The sequence below is a fragment of the Cryptotermes secundus genome, unplaced genomic scaffold (genome assembly GCF_002891405.2).
Source record: "Cryptotermes secundus unplaced genomic scaffold, Csec_1.0 scaffold1715, whole genome shotgun sequence".
In the NCBI taxonomy this organism is placed as follows: Eukaryota; Metazoa; Arthropoda; class Insecta; order Blattodea; family Kalotermitidae; genus Cryptotermes; species Cryptotermes secundus.
In genome coordinates, this window is record NW_019731604.1 from 109,277 (window position 1) to 135,518 (window position 26,242).

The 26,242-nt window shown below is 35.5% G+C and overlaps 1 protein-coding gene across 1 annotated transcript; it reads left to right on the plus strand.

The window, feature by feature from the left end:
• On the plus strand, positions 1-19,978 carry LOC111867299 (succinate--CoA ligase [ADP-forming] subunit beta, mitochondrial). Its single transcript, XM_023857029.2, has 9 exons — positions 1-107; positions 475-740; positions 2,448-2,610; positions 3,926-4,028; positions 5,217-5,381; positions 6,689-6,832; positions 8,879-9,039; positions 11,979-12,098; positions 14,004-19,978. Exons 1-9 carry the CDS (start codon positions 42-44, stop codon positions 14,166-14,168), a joined length of 1,353 nt encoding a protein of 450 aa, XP_023712797.1. The 5' UTR covers positions 1-41; the 3' UTR covers positions 14,169-19,978.
• Positions 19,979-26,242: the final 6,264 nt, after the last annotated feature.

Sequence of the window (26,242 nt, forward strand, 5' to 3'; positions counted from 1 at the left end):
GTCTTCTGCAGTTTTTAAACTGTAGTAAAGAGGTAAAGAGAATGGCTACCATGTTGTGCAGAGGGGCGGGTCTAGCTGAAGCCTTGGTTAGGAAAACTGGCTCAAAGGTAAATAGCACAAATATGACACATTAATATGATAAACATTGCACATCATTATGATACATATATATGATAGCCATATGTCTGTGCCGTATTTTATGAGAATGTCTGTTTAATTCCCGAAGTATGATACGCCCGGAACTGGTACTGTACGTGGATGTCATTGGAGGTCATTTCACTTAAACTCGAACTCATTTTTTTAACTGGCAGTAATAGGAGAATAATGACAGAAACTGCAATTCTGATTATAAAACGTGGCTGAGTGTTTGTGCACTGTACTAAATAATATCAACAATACCGGGTTCTGCATTGCTTTACAAGAATGCGTGTGATTTAGTCTAATATATGTTGAATTGTTTTTTGTTTTTTTTAGCTTCTTGGGGCAACTGCAGCCGCGAAATTGGGTCAGCAGCAGCAACGAAATTTGAATGTACACGAACATATTAGTTACACTCTTCTAAAAGATGCCGGTATTCCAGTACCAAAATTTGGTGTTGCAAAGACAAAGGCTGAAGCTCAAGAAATTGCAAAAAATCTGAACGTAAAAGGCATTGTATTAAAAGCTCAGGTACTTACTGGTGGGCGAGGAAAAGGATCATTCAAAAATGGATTGAAAGGAGGTGTTAAAATGGTTGACACGTAAGTGCTTTTAGACTGGTGTACACATAAAAATTTAGTTCTTTACCATTCTCATTCATTTCATAGTTGTACTTGCAGCTTAATCAACTTCTTAACCTGCTTTTTCATCAGAAATGTGTGGATGTCAAAAATGAAGATAAAGATATCACCAAATTCAAGTAAATGTAGAACTGCAATGAACTGACTCCTTGGCATGGAAATTGTTAGGATAGTAACTGTATGGGACAGTTGTATTTGGACATACTGTTACATTTCTTCAACAAATCTGAATTCAGTAATGGATTAGTATACAGGGTGTTTCACGACTTTAGGGCATAACTGCAGGAGGTGATTTCCTAGATGTTTGTGATCAAAAAAGTTCATATAAACATGTGTCCAATTTTGGACGGTTACAGAGTTATGACCGTTTTTTCATTCCCGTACATGCCCTCGTGTATTGTAATTCAGTTTGTTTAATGTTGGGTTTGTGTTGGCCCTGGTAAGCATAAATAAAACACTAATTCTGCAACAAGTTGGTGGTAGTTGTTAAGTGGGTTTTTGCTAAAGGGGTTCAAGTACATGATAATGTAAACTTTTTTTTTTTAATCTCTAAAATTATATAAGATTACACAGCATTTTTTGCTTTATTTTATATCACTGTGGAGATGGTTATAATCAGTCTGCTTCTATGCTTTTTAAAAAGATAAATATTTTTAGTGGCTTTCATTTTTAACCTCTCAGATTCCTTCCATGTCCACCTCAGACTTTCTTTCACGTCAGTGTCATCAGCTCATATTATTCTCACTGCAGCATAACTCCCACTGTAAAGAGAAAAGAGGTAAAGTTTTCACTATACTGAATTAAATGAACACTACACCATACAGATATGTGGAGGAATGGAGGTATAGCTCCACCATTCTTAACTTTGGCAGTAGATGAAGTGAGCTTCATGTCCCTGCCACTTTATCCTCAAACTCCCATTGTAAGAGTGCTTTGTCTGGCACATTTTCATGCACTTTGGTCCCAGGTACAATCATGGAGTATGGTGCCATAACAGGACAGAGTAAGAGCAAAGTACCAGCTGGACACACATACTCTCTATGCCTGTCGACTATTGTTAATTTTCTTTTGCATGTATGTCATGTGAAGGTAAAGGTTGTCCTCGCTTGTTTTGTTTCCTTCAGTTTATTTAAGAACACTTCCTTGGCAGCACAGGGTATATAGAGTCATAAAGGAGTTTGATTATAAGGCATGAGTAATAAGGGATGTGGAAATGTAGTATATTTTTAGACAAATACTTGTATGTGTGAAAAAAGAGTATCACCACTGAATCTGAAGTTAATGTAATCAGAGTATTAAAATAAAAAGTTTAAAAATTATAACTTATATTACATCCAAGTTTTTATTAACATTCTTTATTTTCTTGTTTGTATTTTATGAAAGATACCAGCATAGCATGACATATACTGCCAGAAAGAAAGTCATGCTTTAAAGAATTTTAAAATTACTCATACCACAAAGTACATTGCACTGTAAAATTATATTTTGCATCTCACTTTGTAATTTTTCTTGTGTACAGTAATATAAATGAAATTTAGGGTTTGGGTTTGTGTTAAATAAGGCTAGTATTCTGTAAATGGCTGTCAAGAATATTGGTTAAAGTAAAGAGTTAAATTACTATATTGTAAAATGTTGGATGGATAGGCATTCTGATTTTGTTTTCTTTAGGCCAGAGGAAGCAGCAGATTTAGCAGGAAAGATGATTGGTCAGTACCTGGTAACAAAACAGACTGGTGAAGCTGGACGTATCTGTAATTCAGTTATGGTTACAGAGCGGAAGTTTCCACGCAAGGAATATTATATTGCTGTCATGATGGAGAGAGCATTTGCTGTAAGTTATAGTTGACTGTTTCTTTCAGTATAAACTTCTGAAGTAGACCGCCTCTGTGGTCCAGTGGTCAGTGTTCCTGGCTACAGATCCAGAGGTCCGAGTTTGATTCCTGTCGCTACAAGATTTTTTCTGAGAAGTAGTAGGTCTGGAACAGGGTCCACTCAGTCTCGTGATGAAAATTGAGGAGCTGTTTCAAGGAAGTAGCAGCTCCTGTCTAGGAAACCAAAATTAATGGCTGTGGGGATTCATTACGCTGACCACATGACACTCTTTATCTACAAAAGTTAGCACTAAACTTTGCAGACAAGCGGCAGTCGCTCAGTTGGTACAGTTTACTTGCGGACTGAAATCACTGAGCTTATAAGCTTCTGAAATACATTTCTGCAAAATGTAGTTGCTGTAGGACATGAAAAATGCAAGCACTGAACACAGCCTATGAAAAAATTAAGTGTACGAAGGAGAATATTATTATGAAATGAAAATTTTTCATAGTAAAATGAAATAGACTTGTCATGATGCTTAATTGACTTTCCCAGTTGAAAGACGAAGAAGGACCTATATATGTTTTACTGAAATTATGGTGTAGGTGAAGGTGAAGTTCTCTGCTTTGGTACCACTTCACAGCTCCATTTCACCTGAGGGTCATGAAGATTAATCTCCAAGCATTCATTGATTGTGGCACTAGAAGAAGATTTATAAGTAAGATTTCCCATGAAGATGTGTCAGGTTCAGGATGAACCATTTATGTTCATGTCCTCTCCCATTCCTGTGCTCTGTCAAAACTTTGTAAATGTGAGATATAGCAGGCTCCTGCCATGCTTTGGTTCTGATGTGGAGCTGTAGTGACCCCCCCCCTCTGAAGGCGGCATCTTCTTTACTGTAATATGTTAATGGGGAAAATAAATAATTCTTCCCACTGGACTCTCCCATCTGAAATATGGATTCCTGCTTTCAGCATAGCAAGGCAGACAGAAGCCAGAATGAATAATGATGGCACTTGGAGACATAAACTGCCGCACAGAAGGAGATACTGATCGGCATCATACTGTGGGTGCTTTTACCCTTGGAAGAAAGTCTTTCTTATCCCAGCTTGTTTACTAGGTGAACAGAGTTGTTGTAGACTTGATAGATGATGAGATTAGAATAAAAATTCTTTCTGGTAATCAGACCCTGATTTGGTTGTGTAACCGATCTGAAATCTGATGGGGCAATGCAGTTGGTTTTCAGAGCACTAATGTAGAGATGTCTGCATAAGTTCACATATTGTTGCAGTATTTGCGTTCTTGTTAAGTGCATTAAGAAATTTATATTTCAGGGTCCTGTAGTGATAGCTTCATCTCAAGGTGGTGTTAATATTGAAGATGTGGCAGCAGAGAATCCTGATGCCATTCACTACGAACCCATCAACATTATGGAAGGTGTGTATGAGATTGTGGTTATGTATGGAAATGTCTAACATTTGGTGTCTGAAGTTTACTCTGAATTTGGTGATATTAGAATGGTAATTATCTTGTTATGCATGGCTTCTGAGATTGTTAGTATGTGCCAGAAATTATGAGGGTTTCTTTTAATCTGATTACTTAAAAAACTACAGAAATATACTTATTATCTTGTTATTCATTGCTGTACAGATTAGATCAAACTACTGGAGTACATAATTTTATTTGTACCAATTGTGCCACGAGCTGAATCAGCTATTGGATTAAAGTGGCTGTGTTGGCAAGAGTGAAATGTGTTTGCTTTGCCTAATATATGGAGAATCGTTTCAGCTTCAGAAACCTCCGGAACTTGCATTTACTTTATTAAGTGAACATTACAGTATTACCTATATTTAATTTTGTTTGACTTGCACCATACATTAACCAACTGTTAACATGTTTTGTGTTGACATTAGTAACTTTCCATGTGAGAAAGTATGACTCCAAGTATAATTAAGANCATTACAGTATTACCTATATTTAATTTTGTTTGACTTGCACCATACATGTCAACCAACTGTTAACATGTTTTGTGTTGACAGTAGTAACTTTCCATGTGAGAAAGTATGACTCCAAGTATAATTAAGATTAATACAAGCATCTGTTTTCTGCTGACCCTATAGCAAATATTGGTATTAAGTCTAAGGCTCAAGCTAAAAGTAACACAAGTTGTACATAAACTGCTCCATCCACACAGACTTCTTTATTGATACATTTGCTCCTGTATCTGAGGTGTCAGGTATGGTAGTACTTCCTGTATCATGGACTAGATGTTGCATGTAATTACCCTTGACAGTTTCTTCAACATATGTAGGTCTTTTGCTGTTTATTTTACTTCCATTGAAATACTGCAAACTGCAGTTGTATTGAAAAAAGTGACTGGGAGGTAAGCCAGCAGTAGAGTTACTGGGAGTTATAGCAGTACATTGATAAGTGAAGTTATTGTCCTAGATTTTATGAAATGATGCTGTCAGTATAGTGGCATGATGTACATATCACCAAATTAGCATTCTATTCTGAATTTTGTTTTCTTCTAGCAGGAACTCATCATGGGTTGGAATTCATACAGAAGTTTATACTTTTAAATTAGGTAACCAGAGTTTCCCCCCACTTTTCTCTTCTTTTCAGGAATAACTGAAAGTCAGGCAGAGAGAATAGCTGAGAAACTAGGACTTGGTGGTGATAAGAAGGCTAGGACAATAGATATGTTATTTCGACTTTATGACCTATTTGTTAAGAAGGACGCTCTTCTTATAGAAGTAAATCCTTATGCAGAAGACACTGATGGAAACTGTAAGTAAAGCAGGTTACATTGAACTCAGTAATACAATATTAAATCATGACATATTCCAGCATTTCTAGATTATGAAAATATTTTCAGCTGGTAGCATGCGGATGATTAAATTAGAATGTGATGGGTGGAACATGTAGACACATGTTATGTATATGAGAGATCCATGCAACTTTTGCTTACAAAACCTCAAGGAGGAAGATAACTTGGGAAACATTTGCATGAATAGAAGGATTATATTAAAATATGTTGGAGAGAAATAGGGTATGAAATTGTGGACTGAACTCAGCTGGTGAATGATAGTGTCAAATGGTTGGCTTTTCAGAACACTAATATATTCTGGGGTTCCATGAAGTTAGTGAATTTCATGACAGGAGAGTAACTATCAACTTCTGAAGGAAACGAGTCTATAATTTTTCCTTAACGTGTAATTTTAGCATAAATGCTTAATGAAGAAATATATGAACTTGAATAAAATATGTCATGTGAAGGTCAATATTGACAAATGTATATTTTACTGTTGTAGAAATATGCTTCATTGATATCAGAACTTTCCTTGTGTTAATATCACATCCCCCACCCTTCTCTTTTAGTTCGCATAATCTAAGTTGCTTTTTATTGCCAGTAATTTTCTACTACTGTTCGTGGAATTATCACCCAGATACATTTTATTTCATGAGAGAGACTTATGGTGTCTCCAGCCTCATATGAAAGTGTTTCATTTTTATGCTGTTGCTCAGTTCCAGTTTGTCATGGCCCAGTCAACCATCCCAGTGAAACAGATTGCTTACTATTTAATGTCATCCTCATCTTTGCATGCCATAACCCAAGAACACTGACTGATAATGTAAAGAAATTAGCCCTACGGGAGTCTTATCTCTGTATACTAATGTAATATGATTTTTCATATGGAGGGGATGAAATGTCTTTCCATAAAGTAAAAAAAGTCCCTCTTGTCAGTTGATTAAGCCCTGCACCATGATGGCATATGGGGGAGTGGAAATATGGTTTGACCATGACACTAGGTGAAGGAGAATGGTCATCTCTACACCCTGGCTACTTTACCCCTGGGGAAGGAGCCCCCAGTACTCATTGTACAGGAGGTTGGATGGGCCCCAGAGCTGTTTTCTAGTTGTTGTGAAGAAGAGAAAAACATCCTACCCCTGCCAGGAATTGAACCCTGGCTATCCAGCTCTTAATGTCTTCCTGTATTTGGGTAAATGTTATATTGAAAGACTGATTTGAAATGTATATCTCATAGTGTTTGGACTTACAATAATTCTATTTGATTTAACTTCCATGTTGATAGATTTCTGCTTGGATGCCAAATTCCGTTTTGATGATAATGCAGACTTCAGGCAGAAAGAGATCTTTGCATTAAGAGACTGGACTCAGGAGGATGGAAAAGAAGTGGAAGCTGCAAAGTTTAATCTCAATTACATTGCCCTTGATGGTAAAGACATGCTTCTGCACTGAGAATTTGTAATTATTAAGTTTTGATTTATGTATTTTGTGTACACAGTAAATCCTCTATGCATTGAAATTCAGGGAACATAGTTCTGTGAGCTTATTTTATGAATTGTAGTATATTGTAACGTGTTTTGTCTACTAAAGACGCCATTCAGATTGTTAGTCAGATTTATTAACAACCTACAAGTCATAACTACAATTAATTATAACGCTGTTGCTGGTTTACACAATTTACAAACCCTACACACTAATCTATTCACTCTATCTTCAGTTGTCTTCACTTATTTACAGTATAACATGGGAGCTATACAAGTGTCACAGAATTACACACTCCCAGTACACAATGCCCTCTCAGTTATCATCACTATCACTAATTATCACACATAAAATCTTCTGATCATGCATTCAGTTCTTCTTCTAGCGACTGACTGACTTCTGTTCTGCCAAATAGTCCCAAATACTAACTAACACTGTCTTCAGCGGCTGCTACATTTCATCTGACTCCTTAGGCATTCCAATTTTTCTTATAAACCCTCAATCGGACAGCAAAAAATGCACCTTGCTTCACTGTTGCATAATCGCTGTGTTTACAGAGGCGTTGCTGGGCAACGCTGCCAAGAGATGTTTGTTGCAACACTGTGTAGCAACCAGCATGCTTCGGCTCGGCTTTGCACAGCACGGAGAAACACTGCTTTCCTTACTGTTGCGCCACTTGGCAACTGACCAGTTATCAAGAGTTTGTCTTTGTGGTAACTCGTTCCACATCCCATTGCCCAACAACAGTTTGACATGTCATAATATACTGGAACTCTGGATATTCTTTGATGTGCTGAGGTTCATATTATAGATGGGTTTCAGCGTGTAAAGACACTCTTGGTATGGATGTGATGCTTAAAATGGCGTAATGGAGCCACTGCCAATATTAATATGGCTTCAGTAGGACTTTATTCATCTACTTATATTGAAAAGAAGAACTTGACTTCCTTACACAGAAAGTAGCTAAAATTTTTATTATTTGACAAGGAATATCAGTGAAAACTTTAAATATTTTGTTTATTTGATTTATTGTTCTAATGATCTATTCTTATCCATGATACAATTTCCCAAACTAAATTTTTAGGGAGATTTTTCATGTCATTGTTAATGAAGGAGTCATGAAATCTGTAGGTGTGAATTTTCATACTTTGTTGCCACATTGCATTGATCAGTCCCCTCAGTCTCACCTATAAAACTGTACTTGGAACAATAGTATTTGCATACAAGGTCTGACAAAGTTCGCAAGCTATCCACCGCATGCTTACCGTGGCAGCAGGGGACAGAAGCTTCAGTATGGTTTTATGATGTTGGCGTATCAGCGTTTCACTTCCATGTTGTTGTTGATCTAAGGCAGTCTCTTTTTGAGTGGCATCTATTATTGTGTGTGTTTGGTGTGCCGTCACCAGCAACTCACGGATCTTGCATCATGACAATGCACCTGCTCGCACACTACTGCCTGTGAGGGAGTTTTTAGCTAGCAAACAAATAACTGCTGGAACACCCTATTCACCGGATCTAGCCCCCAGTGATTTTTTCTGTTCCCGAATATAAATGAAATATTGGAAGGAAGGCATTTTCATGACATTGATAACATCAGGAGTAATATGGTGGCAGCTCTGAAAGCTGTTCCACAAAACCACTTCCAAAATTATTTTGAAGGGTGGATTGCGTACTGGCATTGGTGCATAGCTTCCTAAGGGGAGTACTTTGAAGGCGATCACAGTGATATTCAGCAATGAGGTATGTAACTTCTACCACACTGAGTTCGCAAACTTTATTGTCAGTGTATTTTATATACCATAATTTTCAGACTTGAGTGTTGGGGTAAAGAAGTTTGTGAATTGCATGAGTAAATTTGTTAATTTTTCATGATGTGTGTGGAAATTGAAGAGTTAATTCTTAACTGTCATGTTCTTAGACAATCCTGATATTAAAAAAAAAAACATAACTTTAAGATCTTTATGAAATATGATATTCAATTTTCTCACCACAGGTGACATTGGCTGCCTTGTTAATGGAGCTGGTCTTGCAATGGCCACAATGGACATTATCAAACTACATGGAGGAAGTCCAGCAAATTTCCTAGATGTGGGTGGTGGAGCCACTGCACAGGCAGTCAAGGAAGCTTTCAAAATTATCACAGCTGATCCTAAAGTAAATGATTTTATATGAATTTATTATAGTAATTCATTTTTGTGTTACATAAGGTATTTTGAATCTCGTTGCCTGAACACTGGTATTTTGAAAGTACCATTGTACTTAATAATACTGTCTAGTACAAAGTGAAGTGTAGAATGTTAATTTCAAGTTGATAAGAGACTGAATTTACAAATGTATAAGGTCCACTTCTCATTTCAAAGTTCTGGTTCAAATACAGAGGTACAGCCTGTTTGCAGATCAGTCTGGTGTCATCTGGAAAAGGCCGAAGAAAATAAGGTGCCCTTTGAAGCATACATAACTTTATGTTCATTAGTTTCTATGATCATGCTGCATCTGTTAACAAAGTTGCAGGATTTTAGAAGTTAGGTGTAACTCTTTTAACAAAAACACTAATATAAAAGAAATCTAAAGGTACTGTTCATATAAAAGGTGTAATTTGTCTGCAGAATGAACTGTTTCACAATGTGCTATTAGAAGTATGTTGTGTTTATTCTCTCAAAACATGAAAGTTAATCACAAACTGGGATATTTAAGGTAAAAAGTGTATATACAAGGTTATTTAAAAACTACTACTTCTTAAAATATATAAGTTACTTACAAACTGGAATATTTCAGATGGAAAATATATTTACAAAACCATTTAAAAATTAATGACACAAATAACTTGCTAGAATCATGGATTTGACTGCATCTCACTTTATCTTTGCCACAGCAGAGCAAATGCTACCAAATATGTGAAAACAGTCTTGTTTCACTTCAATTAATTAATTCCTGTTGCTCCCTCCGGAGCATAGGGCATCTGTGAAATGCTTCCACTGGATCATGTTATCAGCAATTCTTTTAACCTTGCCCCCATGTCTTCCTCAATCAATGGCTTCCTAGACTGCCTTCTTCCAGGTTTTTTGAAACAGCCACACTAGGGATTCTGGTCTGGTGCTGACTTCTATGTGGATCCAGTTAGTTTCCTTAGGGTGTGACTACTATAGCACCATTTTCTCGTTTTTATCTGGATTACAATTGGTTGTTGTTTTGTAATTCTTCATAAATCTGCATGTGATTTAGTCTCTGGCCATCTTACATTAATAATTTGCCATAAACAACAATTAATAAAGACCACAGTCTGTTTGCAATCTGCTAACTAACTTTCCACATGTCACAAGCATAAAGGAGAACTGACTTCGCATGGAGATTCAGAGTTTAGTCCTTTTGTTCTCCCTACAGGGTACTATTGAATAAAAGCTCAATTGACTTTTCTGATCCAACTTTTTACATCTTCATCTTAGCCACCATCTTTAATAACAGTACTTCCTAGGTATGTAAACATCTTCCTTATCATAAATACTCAGCTTTTCCTCAATCATGGCATTCAATTTCATCTCTTTAGTTTTATTAACATTGATATTAAGCCATTTTAGTTCCATGTCTTTTAAATCTTTGAGCTAAAGGTAAATATCATCAGCAAAGTCCAGGTCTTGTAGTCTATCTTTCATCCCTCTCTTCCTTCCACTCATCATCTTCTTCATCACTCTGTAGAACACCAATAAAAATATAACCTTAACATGATTTTATTAGAAACACAACTGAGAAATATATATGTTGTTCTTGTTACACACATAAGCTTCATACTTCATTGCAAAACATAATGTCTCATTATTCATCTTTTGTCTATAGCTAACTCGTCTGCATTTTATATGGAAACAGCAAGAAGTCATCACAACAGATTTTTTATGCAGTGCTGGTTGAGATTGCAGTTTCATGTGCTAAATGCTTATTAGTGTGTTCTGTACTACATTGACAACTTATTCCATGCAAATAATGTGTTGTATATATGGCCCTTTGCATGTTCATCATGCATACTTTCTGTTTCTTCGGACTCTTTAACAATCCAATTGATGTCCCTCAGTGGTGTAACATGAACAGAAGACTCCTGATATTGTCTCTTCACAGCAACACAAGAACCACCATAAGAGTGAAAGGATTTGATAAATACTTCCTGAACTGTCATAAATGATGCAGTCTTGTTACTCAGTTCAGTATTGCCAAACGATCTTCCCAAGTGTGCAGAATGATCTCTGAAGATTTAATGTAGTTATATTTCAAGAAGTAATACAAATTTTGAAGTGGAAACTGACAAAAACACTGCACATAATCAACTGAATCTCTTTTGACTGTCTGATTTTCTGCTTTTGAGCCTTGGTTATGATCACCTGGACTTGATTGTTTTCATGAGTGAATCTTCGAGGAGCTTCAGCTACACATAATTGTTTCGCTGCCACTGAACTTTTCTTCTTCTTCCTCTTCTTGCTATATACACACACACACACACATGCAAACACTCTTTATGCCAGAAATAGCATAATAATGACCTTCATAAGTTGTGATTCTCACCAAATATTAATGGAATGATCAAGTCAAGGAGAAGGGGATGGGCAGATAATATAGCACGCAATTGGGGAGTTCATGCATACAGGGTTTTGGTAGGAAATCCCCAAGGAAAGGGACTCTGTAAGACCTACATGTAGATGTGGTGATAATATTAAGATGAATTTTAGATAAATGAAGTGAGTTTTGGATTGGATTCATCTGGCTCATTAATAGTTAGTTGATGCTAGTTCATAAAATGACAGTAAAAATTTGTATGGAAAATTAGCCTTGAAGTTTCTTGCAGTAAGTATGGATGTGAGATGTGTATTGTGGCTACCTCCATATGTATGTGTGTGTAAATATGTAAGTATTTGCGTGATTTTTTTCATTGTTTCTGATGCATGGTTTCGCCAGTTTTAATTTCAATTAAATATTTTTTAATGCATACATTTTGTAAGCATGTTGAAGTTTCTTGTAATGAAATTTTGTTGCATTTCTTTGTAGCTTGTATCAGTTAATTTGTTATAATTTATTTAGAATATAATCATTGAAAATGTTTTACCTGCCAGGTCCATGCCATTATGGTGAATATTTTTGGTGGTATTATGAGGTGTGATGTCATAGCTGAAGGCATAGTTGCAGCTGCAGTGGACCTTAACCTGAAAGTTCCTATCGTGTGCAGACTACAGGTATCTATAATCATCATAGTTCACATAAGCAAGATTGTTGTGCTAGTGGTCATCTGAACACACAGTGATAGTTGAATCAATTCATCCTGTGGTGTTCTAATAGTAAATATAAATAAGAAATATACTGAAATTATAAATTATGGCCAATTTTGTTTTCTTTAGATTGGATTTCTGTTTAGATGGTGCTGTAATTTTTGTTTATCTAACATATTTGTGCCAGAGATGAATAATAATGCCAGAAATAAGCATCAGTGTAACATTTGCACCAGTTGTGAAACTTGCCATTTTTTATGTAATAAAAAGAGTTCAGAATTTTCGTCTGAAACATAAGCCCTATATTTGAAGGAACTAAAGTTTTGAGTCATCGTATAGTTTTACTTTAAGTTAAATACATTTTCTCATCCTAAATAAAGTTTTTCACAATTCATATTGGTTTGGTTTTATAGGTAATTGTTACTGCACAAAGAATGTCATGTGTAGATCTTATGTTGGAACATTGTGTTAAGGATGTATAGGTGATGCTTAAAAATGATACAGACTGGATAAAAATTGTACAGATCGTTCTTTTATTCTAAAATCCCCAAAAAATGTTTGGACTGAATTTACTAACCAATTCAACAGTTATTGCACATCTAATTTTCCCTAAATTTATGCGTGATCTTATGGAAGTTCATCACCTTTTGCAATTTAGTAGATTAAAGAACATGGATAAGATGGTACCATGAGTACCTTATCAAGATAGACAGCGGCACAAAATCTGCCCCATACAAGAAGGACGATAGGAGTAGGGACACGAACCTACGTGGTTTATAAAATTTTAACTATTGACAATAAGTTTTTAAACAACATCTAGAAAATTTTTTAAAAAACTTTACAATACCAGGAAGCTACTGTGATTGTGAAACGTTCAATTTTATGCATACTGTGCATTATACGACAAGTGTATGTAATTAAATTAAAACACCTATTGTGATAGTAGTTTCCAGCTTGTAATGATGTTCCCTCCGAAGATGGTCCATAAGGACCGAAACATGTAAGGGTTGATAGGTTTTCATGTAGTAAAACTTATATGTCACATTGGACAGAGTGATTTGAATTTGTGATGTAATACTTTGTATAAAAAATTTAAATTCATCAATTTTTATCTCAGGTTTGAATCAGAGGATGCTCTTGCAAGTTTTATAATAGTGAGTGGCATAAGTGTAGCCCCAGAAAGTTATAAAATAAAAAACAATACTCCCACATTAGTATTTGTGGCTCTCTCACATCACTTCTGGCTTTATTTAAGACATGCAAAGGGCAGATATTCATTAAATTGGAACTAAATCTACTTTTGTCTAAGATTGTATCTCCTATACATCCATGATACTGAGAGATTATCTAAGAGCCTGCTGCAGATCTTTTATCTGATCTAGATGGAAGGTCACACTCCCATATCAGCTGTCACTGTATGGCTTCAGGCACATGGCATAGTCAACAGGCCAATAGATTATACATTTTAAAATTTCTCTATAGTATTGCTCCAGTAAGTCTTTCAGCAGGTACTGAGGATGAACCATATGTGTTATATGCCTGTCCACCATAATCTGAAGCCTCTGCTACCTTGTTTAAAAATCCAGTCATATGTGTTACATCATGTATTGAAGTGTCATATGAGAGTTGCTCATTGAAAAGAGTGTTTATATGTAAATGTAACTGCTCCATTTTAATTTTGTAAATTGTTTATATTGTTTCAGGACAAGCTAAATTGTGTGATAAAATGTATTAAGCTTAAAATTATACATTAACCAAAGTGAAGCTTTTAACCTTTTTAAATAATCTGAAAATTGTAATTGTTAAATTTCCAGAGTGTTGAAGTGATGCATTTGATACAAAATTTTTGATGTTTCTTTCCATCATCAACAGGGCACAAATGTGGATGATGCCAAGGTTCTGATTGCATCATCAGGGCTCAAGATACTGGCATGTGACAACTTGGATGAAGCAGCACGTTTATCTGTCAAGTTGTCAAATATCGTCAGTTTGGCAAGAGATGCCAAACTAGATGTCAACTTTGAAATTCCCCTGTAGGAGTTGAAGATAGACTGCTGATTCCCTCTGTATATTCCTCTACCCATTTCTTTGTTTTGATACCATTCATGAAGTTCATGCACTCCACTTTCATCTCTCATTTTGAATTTTATTTTTGTGTTAAACTGCATTGTTTTGAATCTCTCTGCATTTAAGTAAGTATTGCAGACATCTGGTAATGTTTTTTTACATTCATTATCATATTTATGTTGTATAATATGTGAACAAGTACTGTCAGTATTGTTTTACATTCTTCTATGGGAAATAAACAGTGTCCAAATGGGACACTACAGAAGTTGTATTAATGTTAATGTTGGTTAATATCAATAAATTTGTATGATATGATGTTGGGAAAAAGAATTCATTATCAGTATAAATTTAATATATCAATATATCCTTTAACTTGGTAGCTTATAATTGCTCGTATTTATTCAGTAGTACTGAACCTCCAGAAATCTGCTAATTGCATACATTTTTGGAGAGATGTTGAATTGATTTTAGAAGAGACTAAATGTATGAATAGCCATGCCATTTGTGTAATGAAAATAAAAGTGTAAAATTTAAGACTTGGATATTATTATTTAAAGAATTTTGAAGAAGTGTTAATTAAAAATACAACTTGCCATCCTAATATATATTGAAATACTACAATTTTAGTACAGAAGTACTATATAAAATATTTATGATTGAACTTAATTAGTTACTCTTCCAATTTAATGAACCAAGTAAGCAATCTGATATTGATACAGATTTTGTTACCATTTGATATACTAACAGAAACAGATGAAGCACACTCATTTTATAGAGAAATTCTGATCCCAGAGCACATGAACTTCATTTACATTTTCACTGTAATGTACTCTTTTAAACTTTCGAGACCTTGATTGCAGTTTTGTATGGTAAAAATGTTGACTTCCAGAGCTCCCAGGTACGGTGCATACACAAAAGCTGATCGCAAATAACTTCATATCCCTTCTGTCATGCATCAGAAGTGTGTTCCACTTCAAGTTTTCGATTACAGGATCGCAGTGGTATGGTTGTCTCCATTACATCTGTTTCATAGTACTGATGGCTTCAGAAATCTGTTTGGTATAGCAAACGAATATTTCTAATTGTATTAGTGTGTACGTTTGCAGACCAAGTGTCACCAAGTTGATATGTAATGAAACAAGACACTGGAGTGAGAACACACAAAAATATCTATCTTTATTGTCACTGGAATTTGTTCAAGAGAAAAGTCATTACGTGTGTTATGTATAGACTTGTGGAAACGTGAAAACAGTTTAATCCCTGTTTGATATGGTAAAGTCTGGAAATTAATTTTAGATATGAAGATGTGTTGTGTATGTGTATTTATGGTGTGAAAGATGGGCAGCATTTGTGAGACCCTACTGTTATATGTAAGGGCAGTATTTGAGGAACAAAATTGAATTGGCTTTTGAATGAAACGTGCTTGGGCAGTTCTAGCAGTTGTTCTAGTGCATGTACAATAGTTTTGTTGATATAGTGTAAATTTATGTTTATTGTATGCTCTTTTAATTATCAGAAATAAGAAAATTGGCCACAAAATATTTGTTGTTATGAAGAAGTCTTTGTTACAGAAATACTAGAGCTCTCATTCCCAGTAAGTTTCCCACCCTTAATAATTTATACATGAAGTAATTCTGGATTGTGATTTTCAGATGTATTTTATTTTTATTGGTTTAGTTATTTATGTTCAGTTCAGTATATACATGTTTATTTGTATCACATTTTTAAGTATAGATCTTTTACATGTTTACTAATTTAGTGATTAAGATTGTTTTTTCTTCTTTCATTTCCTCTTGCATTAAATGCAATGATCCTGAGATGAAGTTATGCTATATAAGTAGTAGGTAGCCATATTACTTGCTCTAAAGACATTTTTTTTCTAAAAGGACTTATCATGAAGGGTTTGTCCATATTTTAGAAATGGCAGGTAAGATACAGAATAAGACCATGGTTTACAACATAATGAGAAAGAAGAAAATGATATCTGTAGACAGTTGAGCTATGCTGTTGCTTGCCTCTGTGTATTCATTATAATATGCTTATCTTACAGTGCATGCAAGTAGAATGAATTTGTATGATGGCTCAGGAATTAAAATTAAATCCATCCTAGCTTAGCAAAGTTCCGTTTCTGAGAAGTCTAACTGGAAGCGCGGGGCAGACCGTGTGTCATGGTATAGTAGTACTACAGTGGATTTTATTTTCCTTCTAAATTTATGAGAATCTGGTTTCAGAATATTATATAAAATTAGGAAATGTATTTATTATTAGTCATGGGATAACCTGTTGTTTTGTAGGTTATGTATCTTTTTAACATACTGAAGCTTTACCTGTGTGCAGGTGAGTGTCTTCTAGCTGTGAACAAACAGGTCCTCCTGATGGAGTAATGGAAATTCTATATGAATCAATACCTGTGTCTGCATACTACAAATAATACATAAGTTTATTATGTTCTTTTTTCTTTTTCATATTCTTTGAAAAATAATATTTAAATTTGTACTTCCTGGAATAGTATAAGAAACATCCACTAAGAAGGGTAATTTTTGCTGTATAATTTCAACTTCTTTGAAGTTTTGTTCACTGTAAATGGGTTTTGTAAGTAGAGAGGGAATGTATTGAAATCAGATTCATGGATTGTCTCATTAGATTTCCTCACAGGGGTTTTCTTAAATGATTTATAAAATTAGCCATATTTATTCTTACTATTGGGAATGCAGTAAGGTGAACACAATTTTAAATGTAATGTCAAAAAGTCAAAGCTAAATGAGATAATTGAAACAAAGAGAATATTAACATAAAACAGAGGAATGAAATGTGATCATTTCATGGACTTTCTCAGTATCATTACACTTGTATATTTTTGCCCCTGAGCCTTTTAAGTGCCTTTACAATTTCTCACCCTTACATGAAACGTTAATTTGGGTATCTTAATGTGGTCCCATGTTATGGTGGGCCCCTGGTTCTCTGGACAAATTAACTTGTTTGCTCACTAACACAGACTGATTTTACTGTCCTGGATAAATCTGCGATTATAGCAGATATGCTTCATGCAAAATTTAAGCCACACAGTTGAGTATATTTTATTTCAAGTTACAGTATTGATATTTCAAGAAAGCTTTTAGGGGAAAATGTTAGCTGACTTTGACATTAAAATAAAAATTAATGTGCATATAGTGTCAGAGCCCTTGTAGTGAGGTATTCTAGGAATACCAAAGGGCCATTTCTATAATTATACAAGGAACTGAAGGGCAAGGTATTATTGAAATGCAGGACCTAAGATAGGGAGGAGCAATGTGGAAGCAGTATAGACACTTTAATGGAGGTCATTATTTTTGGTGCATTGTTTACATTGAATTCAGAGGTACCATGTAGTGCATCCTCTTTTAGTCAATAAGTGGTCATAAAGCCCAGTGTATTTTATCCATTTTTGGCCACTTTCAGAAGAATTTAGACAGTTATAAAAGGAAACTTTACATTAGTTTTACATAAATTATTTAGACTTTTTCACAGATATAAAATCAGACTGATACAAGATGCAGTGTAGTATAAAGGTAGTCATTCATATCTTACATATTTAGATATCTTTGATATTTGTGTAACTGTACCTTGTGGCATGTATTTTGGTAGTGGTGTGTGTTTTGAAAATGTTGAGCTAACAACACCAAAACATACAGACCTCTATCATAGGAATCCCTGGATGCTATGTCTAGGCATTTGAGCAACTTCATTGTAGTTCTGTGTCTGCATTGGAGACTTACAGAAGCAGGGAGAGAGGATGGTGATGAGAGGCTGGGCTGGAAGCAATCTTGGCATGTATGAAGGGAATTATCACAGAATTTAGCAGCTGTATGAACTGATAGCCCAGTTAGGATAGTTCCCCTGAGTTGGAAGTGAATCATGATGCTCCAGATGTGGACCAGTTACATTTGATGAATTCATGGAGTTCTAATACAAAGAGTCATGATATGAATATGTGCACAGTATTTAAATGATCTCTGTATCATATCCCAAGACTGCTTGGTTGCCTGTGAATAAGACTGGATTTCTGTGCTGAAAGTGTTGGTTTGAGACCAGTCAAAGCCAATGCAGATTTTAGTATATGCTTTCCCTTTCTTTGACACTTTGTCAAAGTGAAAACTTTGGGTAGGTGAGGAACACCAGATCAATGCTATGGTTTGGATCCCACAGAATTTTTTTAGCCATCATTATTGTCTTCACTGTTATCCTGTCAGTGGAAGTGAAGTGAAAATCTTGCTCATTGGGTGCTTTCATAAACTTGGGTTTCTAGCTTTGATATAGGCCGCTGAGCAGAAAACAGGACAGTCAGAGATTCAACCTGAAGGCATAAGCTGCAACACACAGCTGCTGGCATACAGATTTTTAGTCTCTGTAGACAAATATCACAATTACCCTGTGACAGCTGTCAGATTCTTATGCACCTTCCTATTAATAACCACCAGCCATCAGAAACTTCATGGCAGAACTACAGAAATAAAATTAAATTCCAATTCACACATTGAATAAGTTAATGTGTTTATATGTACCATGAACTCTAAGACAAGTTCTGAGTTGCATGACTAATATAATTTTGACATGGATTTTATTAAACTTCATGTGTTTGTTCCTTTGCCTCCCTCCCATTTATTTTTTCTTGCAGGGTAGTTTTGCTCATACAGCTGGAGAGATCATGAAAAGTGCTAATTTTACAACATTGGAGATGGAAATATATTATTATACTGCCACTATGTTGGCCAATGAGAGAGCCAAAGAATCAAAAGGAAAGGCATCATAAGGCCCAGAATAAAGTAGTCTCTCTTCAGATAGGTGTTGGTGCAGTGATCCCTGAATTAAAACTTGATACAATTTGCATAACAAAATGTTATGGTGCGTATTATTCTCAGCCAAGAAATGTCAAAAGTATGTCTGAAAAAGTCTGTAATTGTGGTAATTCATAAAATTAGCTTTACAGATGTATCAGAAGTCAACATATTACTTTAACAGAGATTAAATTACATTCATTATAATGGAACAAATTCAAGGAGTTGTATTTTTAAAAATTATTCTTGTGGCATATTTGGATTTTATGTTTATTTTCAGTTAATTTCTGCCAAACGTAACATTGTTTGAAAATACAAATGTGTGACTTGCATAAGAGACCTGAAATGAATATGGGGACCCCAAAAATGCATTACATGAGTTTAAATGGAAATAAAGTACCTTATGTGCCATATCATTCTTCAAATACTGATGGGAAGATAATAGCAGATAATTTTGTCATTCTTATCATTTACTGCTTTTACACAATATACAGTATACTTATCTGTTACTTCTAAGAAATTAAAAATATGCCCCTTTTGTAGCTTTTGTTTGACTTTATATCTAGTCACATTGATTTCTCTAACCAGTTTAGAAGGTGAATACCTCCTGAATGCCATATTTTAAATGACCGGCCTTTGATGCAACACCACCCTTTTTTCCTGTACATTTATAGCCAGCATTCATTGCAGCTCCTAAAACACTGCCATCTGTGTTTGTAGTATTTGTCAAATTACTTTCAGTAAACAGAAAATGACCAAAATTGTAATTTTATATACAGATCAGAAATTGGATTATGAGATTAGCAAAGTGAATGTGGTGCTGCTTCAAAGGATTGTGTAGCCATGTAATATATATTTAATTTAGTATTGTATTGCAAATATGACTCACTATTTATGGTATATTTGTAAAAGTGTTTTTGAAATTATCTCATGTTACAGGAATTAAAATGCCTGCTGTTAAATGCATTTCTAATTATTACACATATTTGGAATTAGCAACCTCAAACAGCACCCATCTTGTGGGTCCAGTATGGGCGTGGCTCAGATGGTTATTTTTGGGATACGAATATTGGCACTTGCTATGTTTGGTGTTTAGATACATGTACACATGGCACAGCTTGTTTGCAGATCTTGCTAATAACTATAATGAAATATAACAAAGTTGCACTAACTCCATGACGTAGATTCCTTTTTGAGAAGCTGATAGTTGTTCATATGTTAAAAAATAAATGTCTTCAGTGAATATGAGATGAAAATCAGAAAGTATTTTTACATATATGATAGAATGTTTTATTTAGTGCTTCATTTTAATAAAATTAATGCTGTGAGGAACAGCTTGTAGGAGAGTCTGCAGATATTTGGTGGCTTCGGAGAGCTCTGAGACAAAACAGATGCTGTGACATTATGGCAGGTAGGCAGGACTACTCATGCCTGCTGAGACATGCACATACATTTGTTTAATTGCCGCTAGACTAGTGGGCATGTGAATCCCATAGGAGAGCATAGTGTGAAAGGGTGGTCGGTATCAACATGGAATGAGAAGAGTATGGGAAATTTGCAGGTGGTGGTTGTGATGATTGAAGAGAAGAGAAGAATTTCAGTTAGCAGTTGCCACACATTCTTCAGTAAGGCTTAGAAATTGTATTATGCCTGCAAATACACCATGCCCATAATACTCATACAGGAACAATTGGACAATCACATACATGTCATTAGCAAATTCATAATTGCAGCAGATAACCCATGCTTTCTCCAGAAAATTGTTACAAAAGAAGACACTTGGTACTTCCTGTTCAGTCTCGAAAATAAACAGTGGCCCTCCATATGGAAGTCACTGTTGAGAGCTGCAAAGTTCGAGCATATTCATTAAAAAAGGAAAATGCCGTTGGAAGTCTTTTTCAAATTGCAGGCCATCCTACTTTGCAAGTTTATAACTTGAGAATACTACCTCAGCAGTAAAACATAAAAGAAGATATTCTCCCATCTCTGAGAGGGTTACCTGTAGTCCTGAATGGGCATTCACTGGAACAGAACGTCAGCAGATAGAGACTTTGGAAAAACCTATTACTCAGATAAGAGAAGTATTTTACAACATTCTTATTGAATCTGATGTACACATAAAACTTGTTAGACTAATTAAAATGTATTTAAACAAAGACCATACAAATATGTTATAGGTACGCATTCGTCTGATGTATTTTTTTTAAATGCAGTTTTGCATTATTGTTTTTGGTTGTTAATTTACACATTATTAGGAAGATCAAGGAAAATTTGGAATTGAATGGACCACTTTGACTTATGGACAGTCCAGATGATATTAGTTTACTTGACAGAAACATAAATAATGTAAATAAAATAAACTTGTCATAACAGATTTGATCAACATGTTGTCAGGCCACAGCTCTGTAAACACAGTCCCTTGCTAGGGTATGCAACAATAGAGGATATTGTTTTTTCCATGCCCACAGTGATGTTACAAAAGTGGATAATGATCGCATGACATGTTTACTGTTGGTCAAGGTCCATTCCTTGGCCATATAAGTGAGCAGAATTCCTAAGCAGGTAGAATAGTAATAGTGGCGGAAGCATGGGAACAGAGTGAATTGGAACTAGAAGTACAGAAGACTACAGGTGGTCAGCCTGTGAGGATTTAATGTGTGATTTGAAGACTTTTATTTGTGTGTAATATTTGGAGTGTATGATTCAGTGAGACTGTTATAGTTATCGTGTTATAAACCCGTGAAGACTAGATGGACTGAAGAGATTAGTGTGGAGTGATTGTACATTGTTTAAAGCAGCAATAGTATAATAAATAATTGTAGTTACGACCTGTAGATTATTAATAAATCCAATAAGCAATCCAAACCCACATCTTTAGTCACTGTGACTACACATTACATCATTAAACACCAGTAAGGAGACAGGTCTAGTGAAAATGGAATATGCTCATATTTTGTCATCACAGTGTAGCAAAAATATCACTTACTATAAAGATACCTAATAAATACTTTGAAAACAGGATAAAGTTCAAATATTTGGGAGTAACAGTAACAGATCAACAAAATTACATACATGAGGAAGTTAAGAGCAGATTAAATTGTAAAGTTCAGACTCTTTTCCAAGTTTCCTAACTTGAATCTGAAACATGAAAATACACTATGCAAAACTACAAATTTATGTGTAGTGTTGTATGTTTGGAACTTTGTTTCTTGCCCTATATTGAGGTAGTTGGAGAATAAAAGGCAAGGGAAATATTTGGCTTTAAGAGAGAGAGGAAGTAACAGGAACAAGCTACCAAAATTTGTACACTTTGTCAAATTTTTTAGGGTAACTGAATGAGAGGGTGAGATGCAGAGGACCTGTACCGCGTGTGGCAGAGATGGAAAAACTAAGTTAAAGTTAGGTTTGAGGTTCTCACAGATGTTGTGAAGAGTTCTGTCTCCTGGAATGTAACACCAGACTCACAGCTTTTTATCCCATCAGATAGAAGACTTCAAAAGATAAATTTGTCCTTATGCTTAATTAAGCAGCATGCCATGAAGATGTATGAAGGAATGGAAATACAGCTGATATGTTCATAACTGTGGCACTATATTTAGCTGAGTTGTTAGGCTTCTTGCCCTGGTCACTTTATCCACAGGAACAGACACACTGAGTGGGTCTTGTAGACATTTTGGACACGGTGACAAAGAAAAATCTATGCCTTCCTGGGATCAAGCTTATATTCTCTGGTTGCCCAGCTTAGTAACTTGCTGGTTATATTTAATTTAGTAAAAAATCCTGATGGAACATGACCATTTGGAGTCCTAGTTGTTGATGGGACAATTATATGAAAGTGAATTGTAAAGAAATTAATATAACGGTGTGTACCGTATTGAGAAGCTTCAGGATAGTGTCCATTGGTGGGCTCTTGCAAACAGTAATAAGGTTTCAGGTTCGTAAGAGGCAGGAAATATATTGATAAAATCTTGGACTGTCAACCACTTCAGTTGGTTAAAAATCACTGACATTTCAGGGACTCTCTCTCTTCCCATCATCAAGGTCTAATCTCAAGGAAATATCTTTGAAGTTGAGTGGTTATCATTGTCACTAAAAGGACTGTGTTCCATTAAATCAATTAATGAAATTTAATTTATTCAGACCTCATACAGTTTGTAGCATTTAATGTAGTAAACATTTTGTGTCAGTGATCCTATATAAACAGCAATTTTTGAGCCTCTACCCCAACTTAATGATAGAAATATTACAAAACAGTAACATGAAGATACTTTTATGTTTGATTTTCATCCATTTTACATATTGCAATGGGAATTAAGAAATCGTTCTGAGTATCACTGTATGTACAAAATTATCCATTTCCATTCTATATGTATATCTCTTTAAAAGTCTGGATACTTGGCTTATAAAGTAACAAATATAAAAATGTATAATTTTGAGTGACAGTGACATTTGTTCACAACTACATTATTCAGGCCATGCAATACACGTAAAATTCAATATATTTAACAGCATGTGAGGTTTTGAGGTTTGCATGATGGCTAGTATGTGGATTACTGTTTTCTGAGGTGTGATGCCACATAGATGTTTACCAACATTCCTGTGAAATGTTGGGCATGCAGTAGTTTAGTTGGATGAGACACTGTGCTACAAGCCAGAAAGTCGCGGGTTCAATTCTTGATAAAGTCGTTGGATTTTTCAATTAACCTAATCCTTCAAACCATACTATGGCCCTGGGATTGACTTAGCCTCTAACAGAAATGAGTACCAGGAATCTTCTTTGGGGTAAAGGGCAGCTGACACATAAGGCTAACAACCTCACCACTGACTGTCTAGAGAATGTGGGAGCCTTGACATCTCACAACCCTATGGGCCTCCATGGCCCCTTTCAAGGATAGCATTACCTTTTTTTACCTTTACCTGTGAAATATTGGTACACATCTCTGACTACACAGTGTCACATCCCCAGACCACAATAATTTTTATTTAACAACAGAGATTTCAATGGAGAGTTCTGTCTTCTGGGATATAACATTGTGCAGTCCATTGAAAGTCAGTTTATGTTTCAGGGAGCATGTCACCTCCACCTTCAGAGTTGAAGAATAAGCCAAGCAAGAAAGCATCATGAAAGGAGGTGGCAAACAGAGCTCTGCTTGCCATCTAGTTTTGACCCTGAAGATAAAGGCCACATTTTCCTCAAAAATGTTGGATGACTTTCAGCAGACTACATGGCATTATATCCCATAAGTTAGAAATCTTCATAACCTCAAATCCTACATAGTTCTTTCCATGTCTTTTGGTGTCACACTTCTTTGATGTTTTTCATCACTATGTCTTGTTGTGGCAAGAGGCACTGGATGTTCGGTCCACCTCAATTGTGAGACTCTCAATATGTGTCGTGGTACTGATGTCAGCCATCTGCATCACCTCTTGAGTTTTGTTGCTGAAAGGTCCCCACCTCTTTGTACTTTTATCATCAGTCGTAGGACAACATATTTGTCTGAAGATGCATATGTAACCAAGCATTAGCCCCATAACAAGCAATGTGACGAGTGCAAGACATGTTATCAGAATTATTATGCTATCTTCAGCCATTCTTGTAGCTCATTTCTGGCTCTTTATCTGTGAACAAATGAGAAAATTACTGACATTCAACCATCCCTTGAAGTAATGAGGTTGCAAGGTGCATGAAAAATATATGCAGAAGGTACCTGGAATAATTTCAGCTATTAACATATTAACACCACAGTTCGCTTGCGGACTAAAAAGTCACAGAGTCATTAACACCACAGTTTTCTCAGAATAAATATAAGGTAAGAATATTCTAAAATTTGCTACACCAAAAGTACATTTGATAACCTTGAGTGCTATATAGGATGTTCATATGCTTCAAGAACCAAAATATATTGAAATCCAGTACTGTCTAAAATTCTTTCAGTTCTTTTTGCACCTCTGGTTCCGTTTGGTATGCAGCTATAAAGTTTTTATAGTATAAAACCAATCTATATCCATACTATTCTGTTGCTCAACGACCATTTAATGCATAAAATTATGACCACAGCACCAGATGTTAAATAATATGTCACTGGCCAAAGGAATTATATTTCATAAGACCTTCACTAAAAAAGTACCCTCATTACTTCATTAGAGTTGTAAGAAAAATCCATCAAGGAATAGATGCTTATGCTTCTACAAAATAAGTTTAATTTGAGTTATGCAACGGAGTACAACTCACTTCATACTAGAACAAAGTCTGCTTTATCTTGTGTATATGTATAAATTATGCTTGCGCTACAAAGCTGTACAGGAGAGTGAGGATATAGGGCCACACTTTCTTAATGACAAAATGAGACCACAGCCAGGCATGGCATGCACATGATGGTAAACACAAAAATCCTTTCCCCTTCCAGGATAACACTAGTTATCCAACCCATTGCTAGTCTCTGTACTGACCTGTGTATCCTATACACAATTGGTTATTTTACAATGCTCTATCAGCTGCTAAGGTTATGTATCATTCATTGAATTAAGATCAGATCATGAATTTTGATATGGTGAAATGCTTATGATCTCCACCAGTACATTTGTTTTGACAATGAGAGACTGTAAAATAAACTCTAGGTTTGTTGATCAAGCCATAATTTCAATTTTAGACCTCCCAAACTCTGAGTATTAGTGATAATTAGTTTACAACCATTCTGGTAGCACAAATTGTCTTTATGGTTTTAAGTTGTATAGGTACCATGAGGTGAAGCTCAGTGCAGTCTCAACTTTCATATTAGACAATAGGTGGGCAAAAGTCAGTGTCACAAAATTTTCATACCAGCCTTCAGCAATTCCAAGGTTTCAGACTAATAGAAAATGTCTTTCTCCTTCAGGACTACTGCCTTATTGTCGAGCAGAGGTTTATGCACCCAAATAACCTGAAGAGCTATGTTGGAAGGAGCATAAGCTCCTTGCAGGACCAGGCAGGTCAAAGGGTACGGGCCAGATGAAGTGTAGTCCCAGGCCTTCCAGGTTGGGGGTTGGACATGTGGCTAATGACCCCAAAGCGGTACAATTTTCTCTTAAGAAATCATGGAGTAGGCCAAGACACACATAAGGTTGTAGTGCCAGTAAAGAAGAAGAAGACAATGTCTTGAAGTGTTGATGAAGTTCAATTTGACCTACACCTAGAGCTTGCTGACCTAGAAAAAGGTTAAGGACAGTGGCACTTTCACATTGTTATGCCAC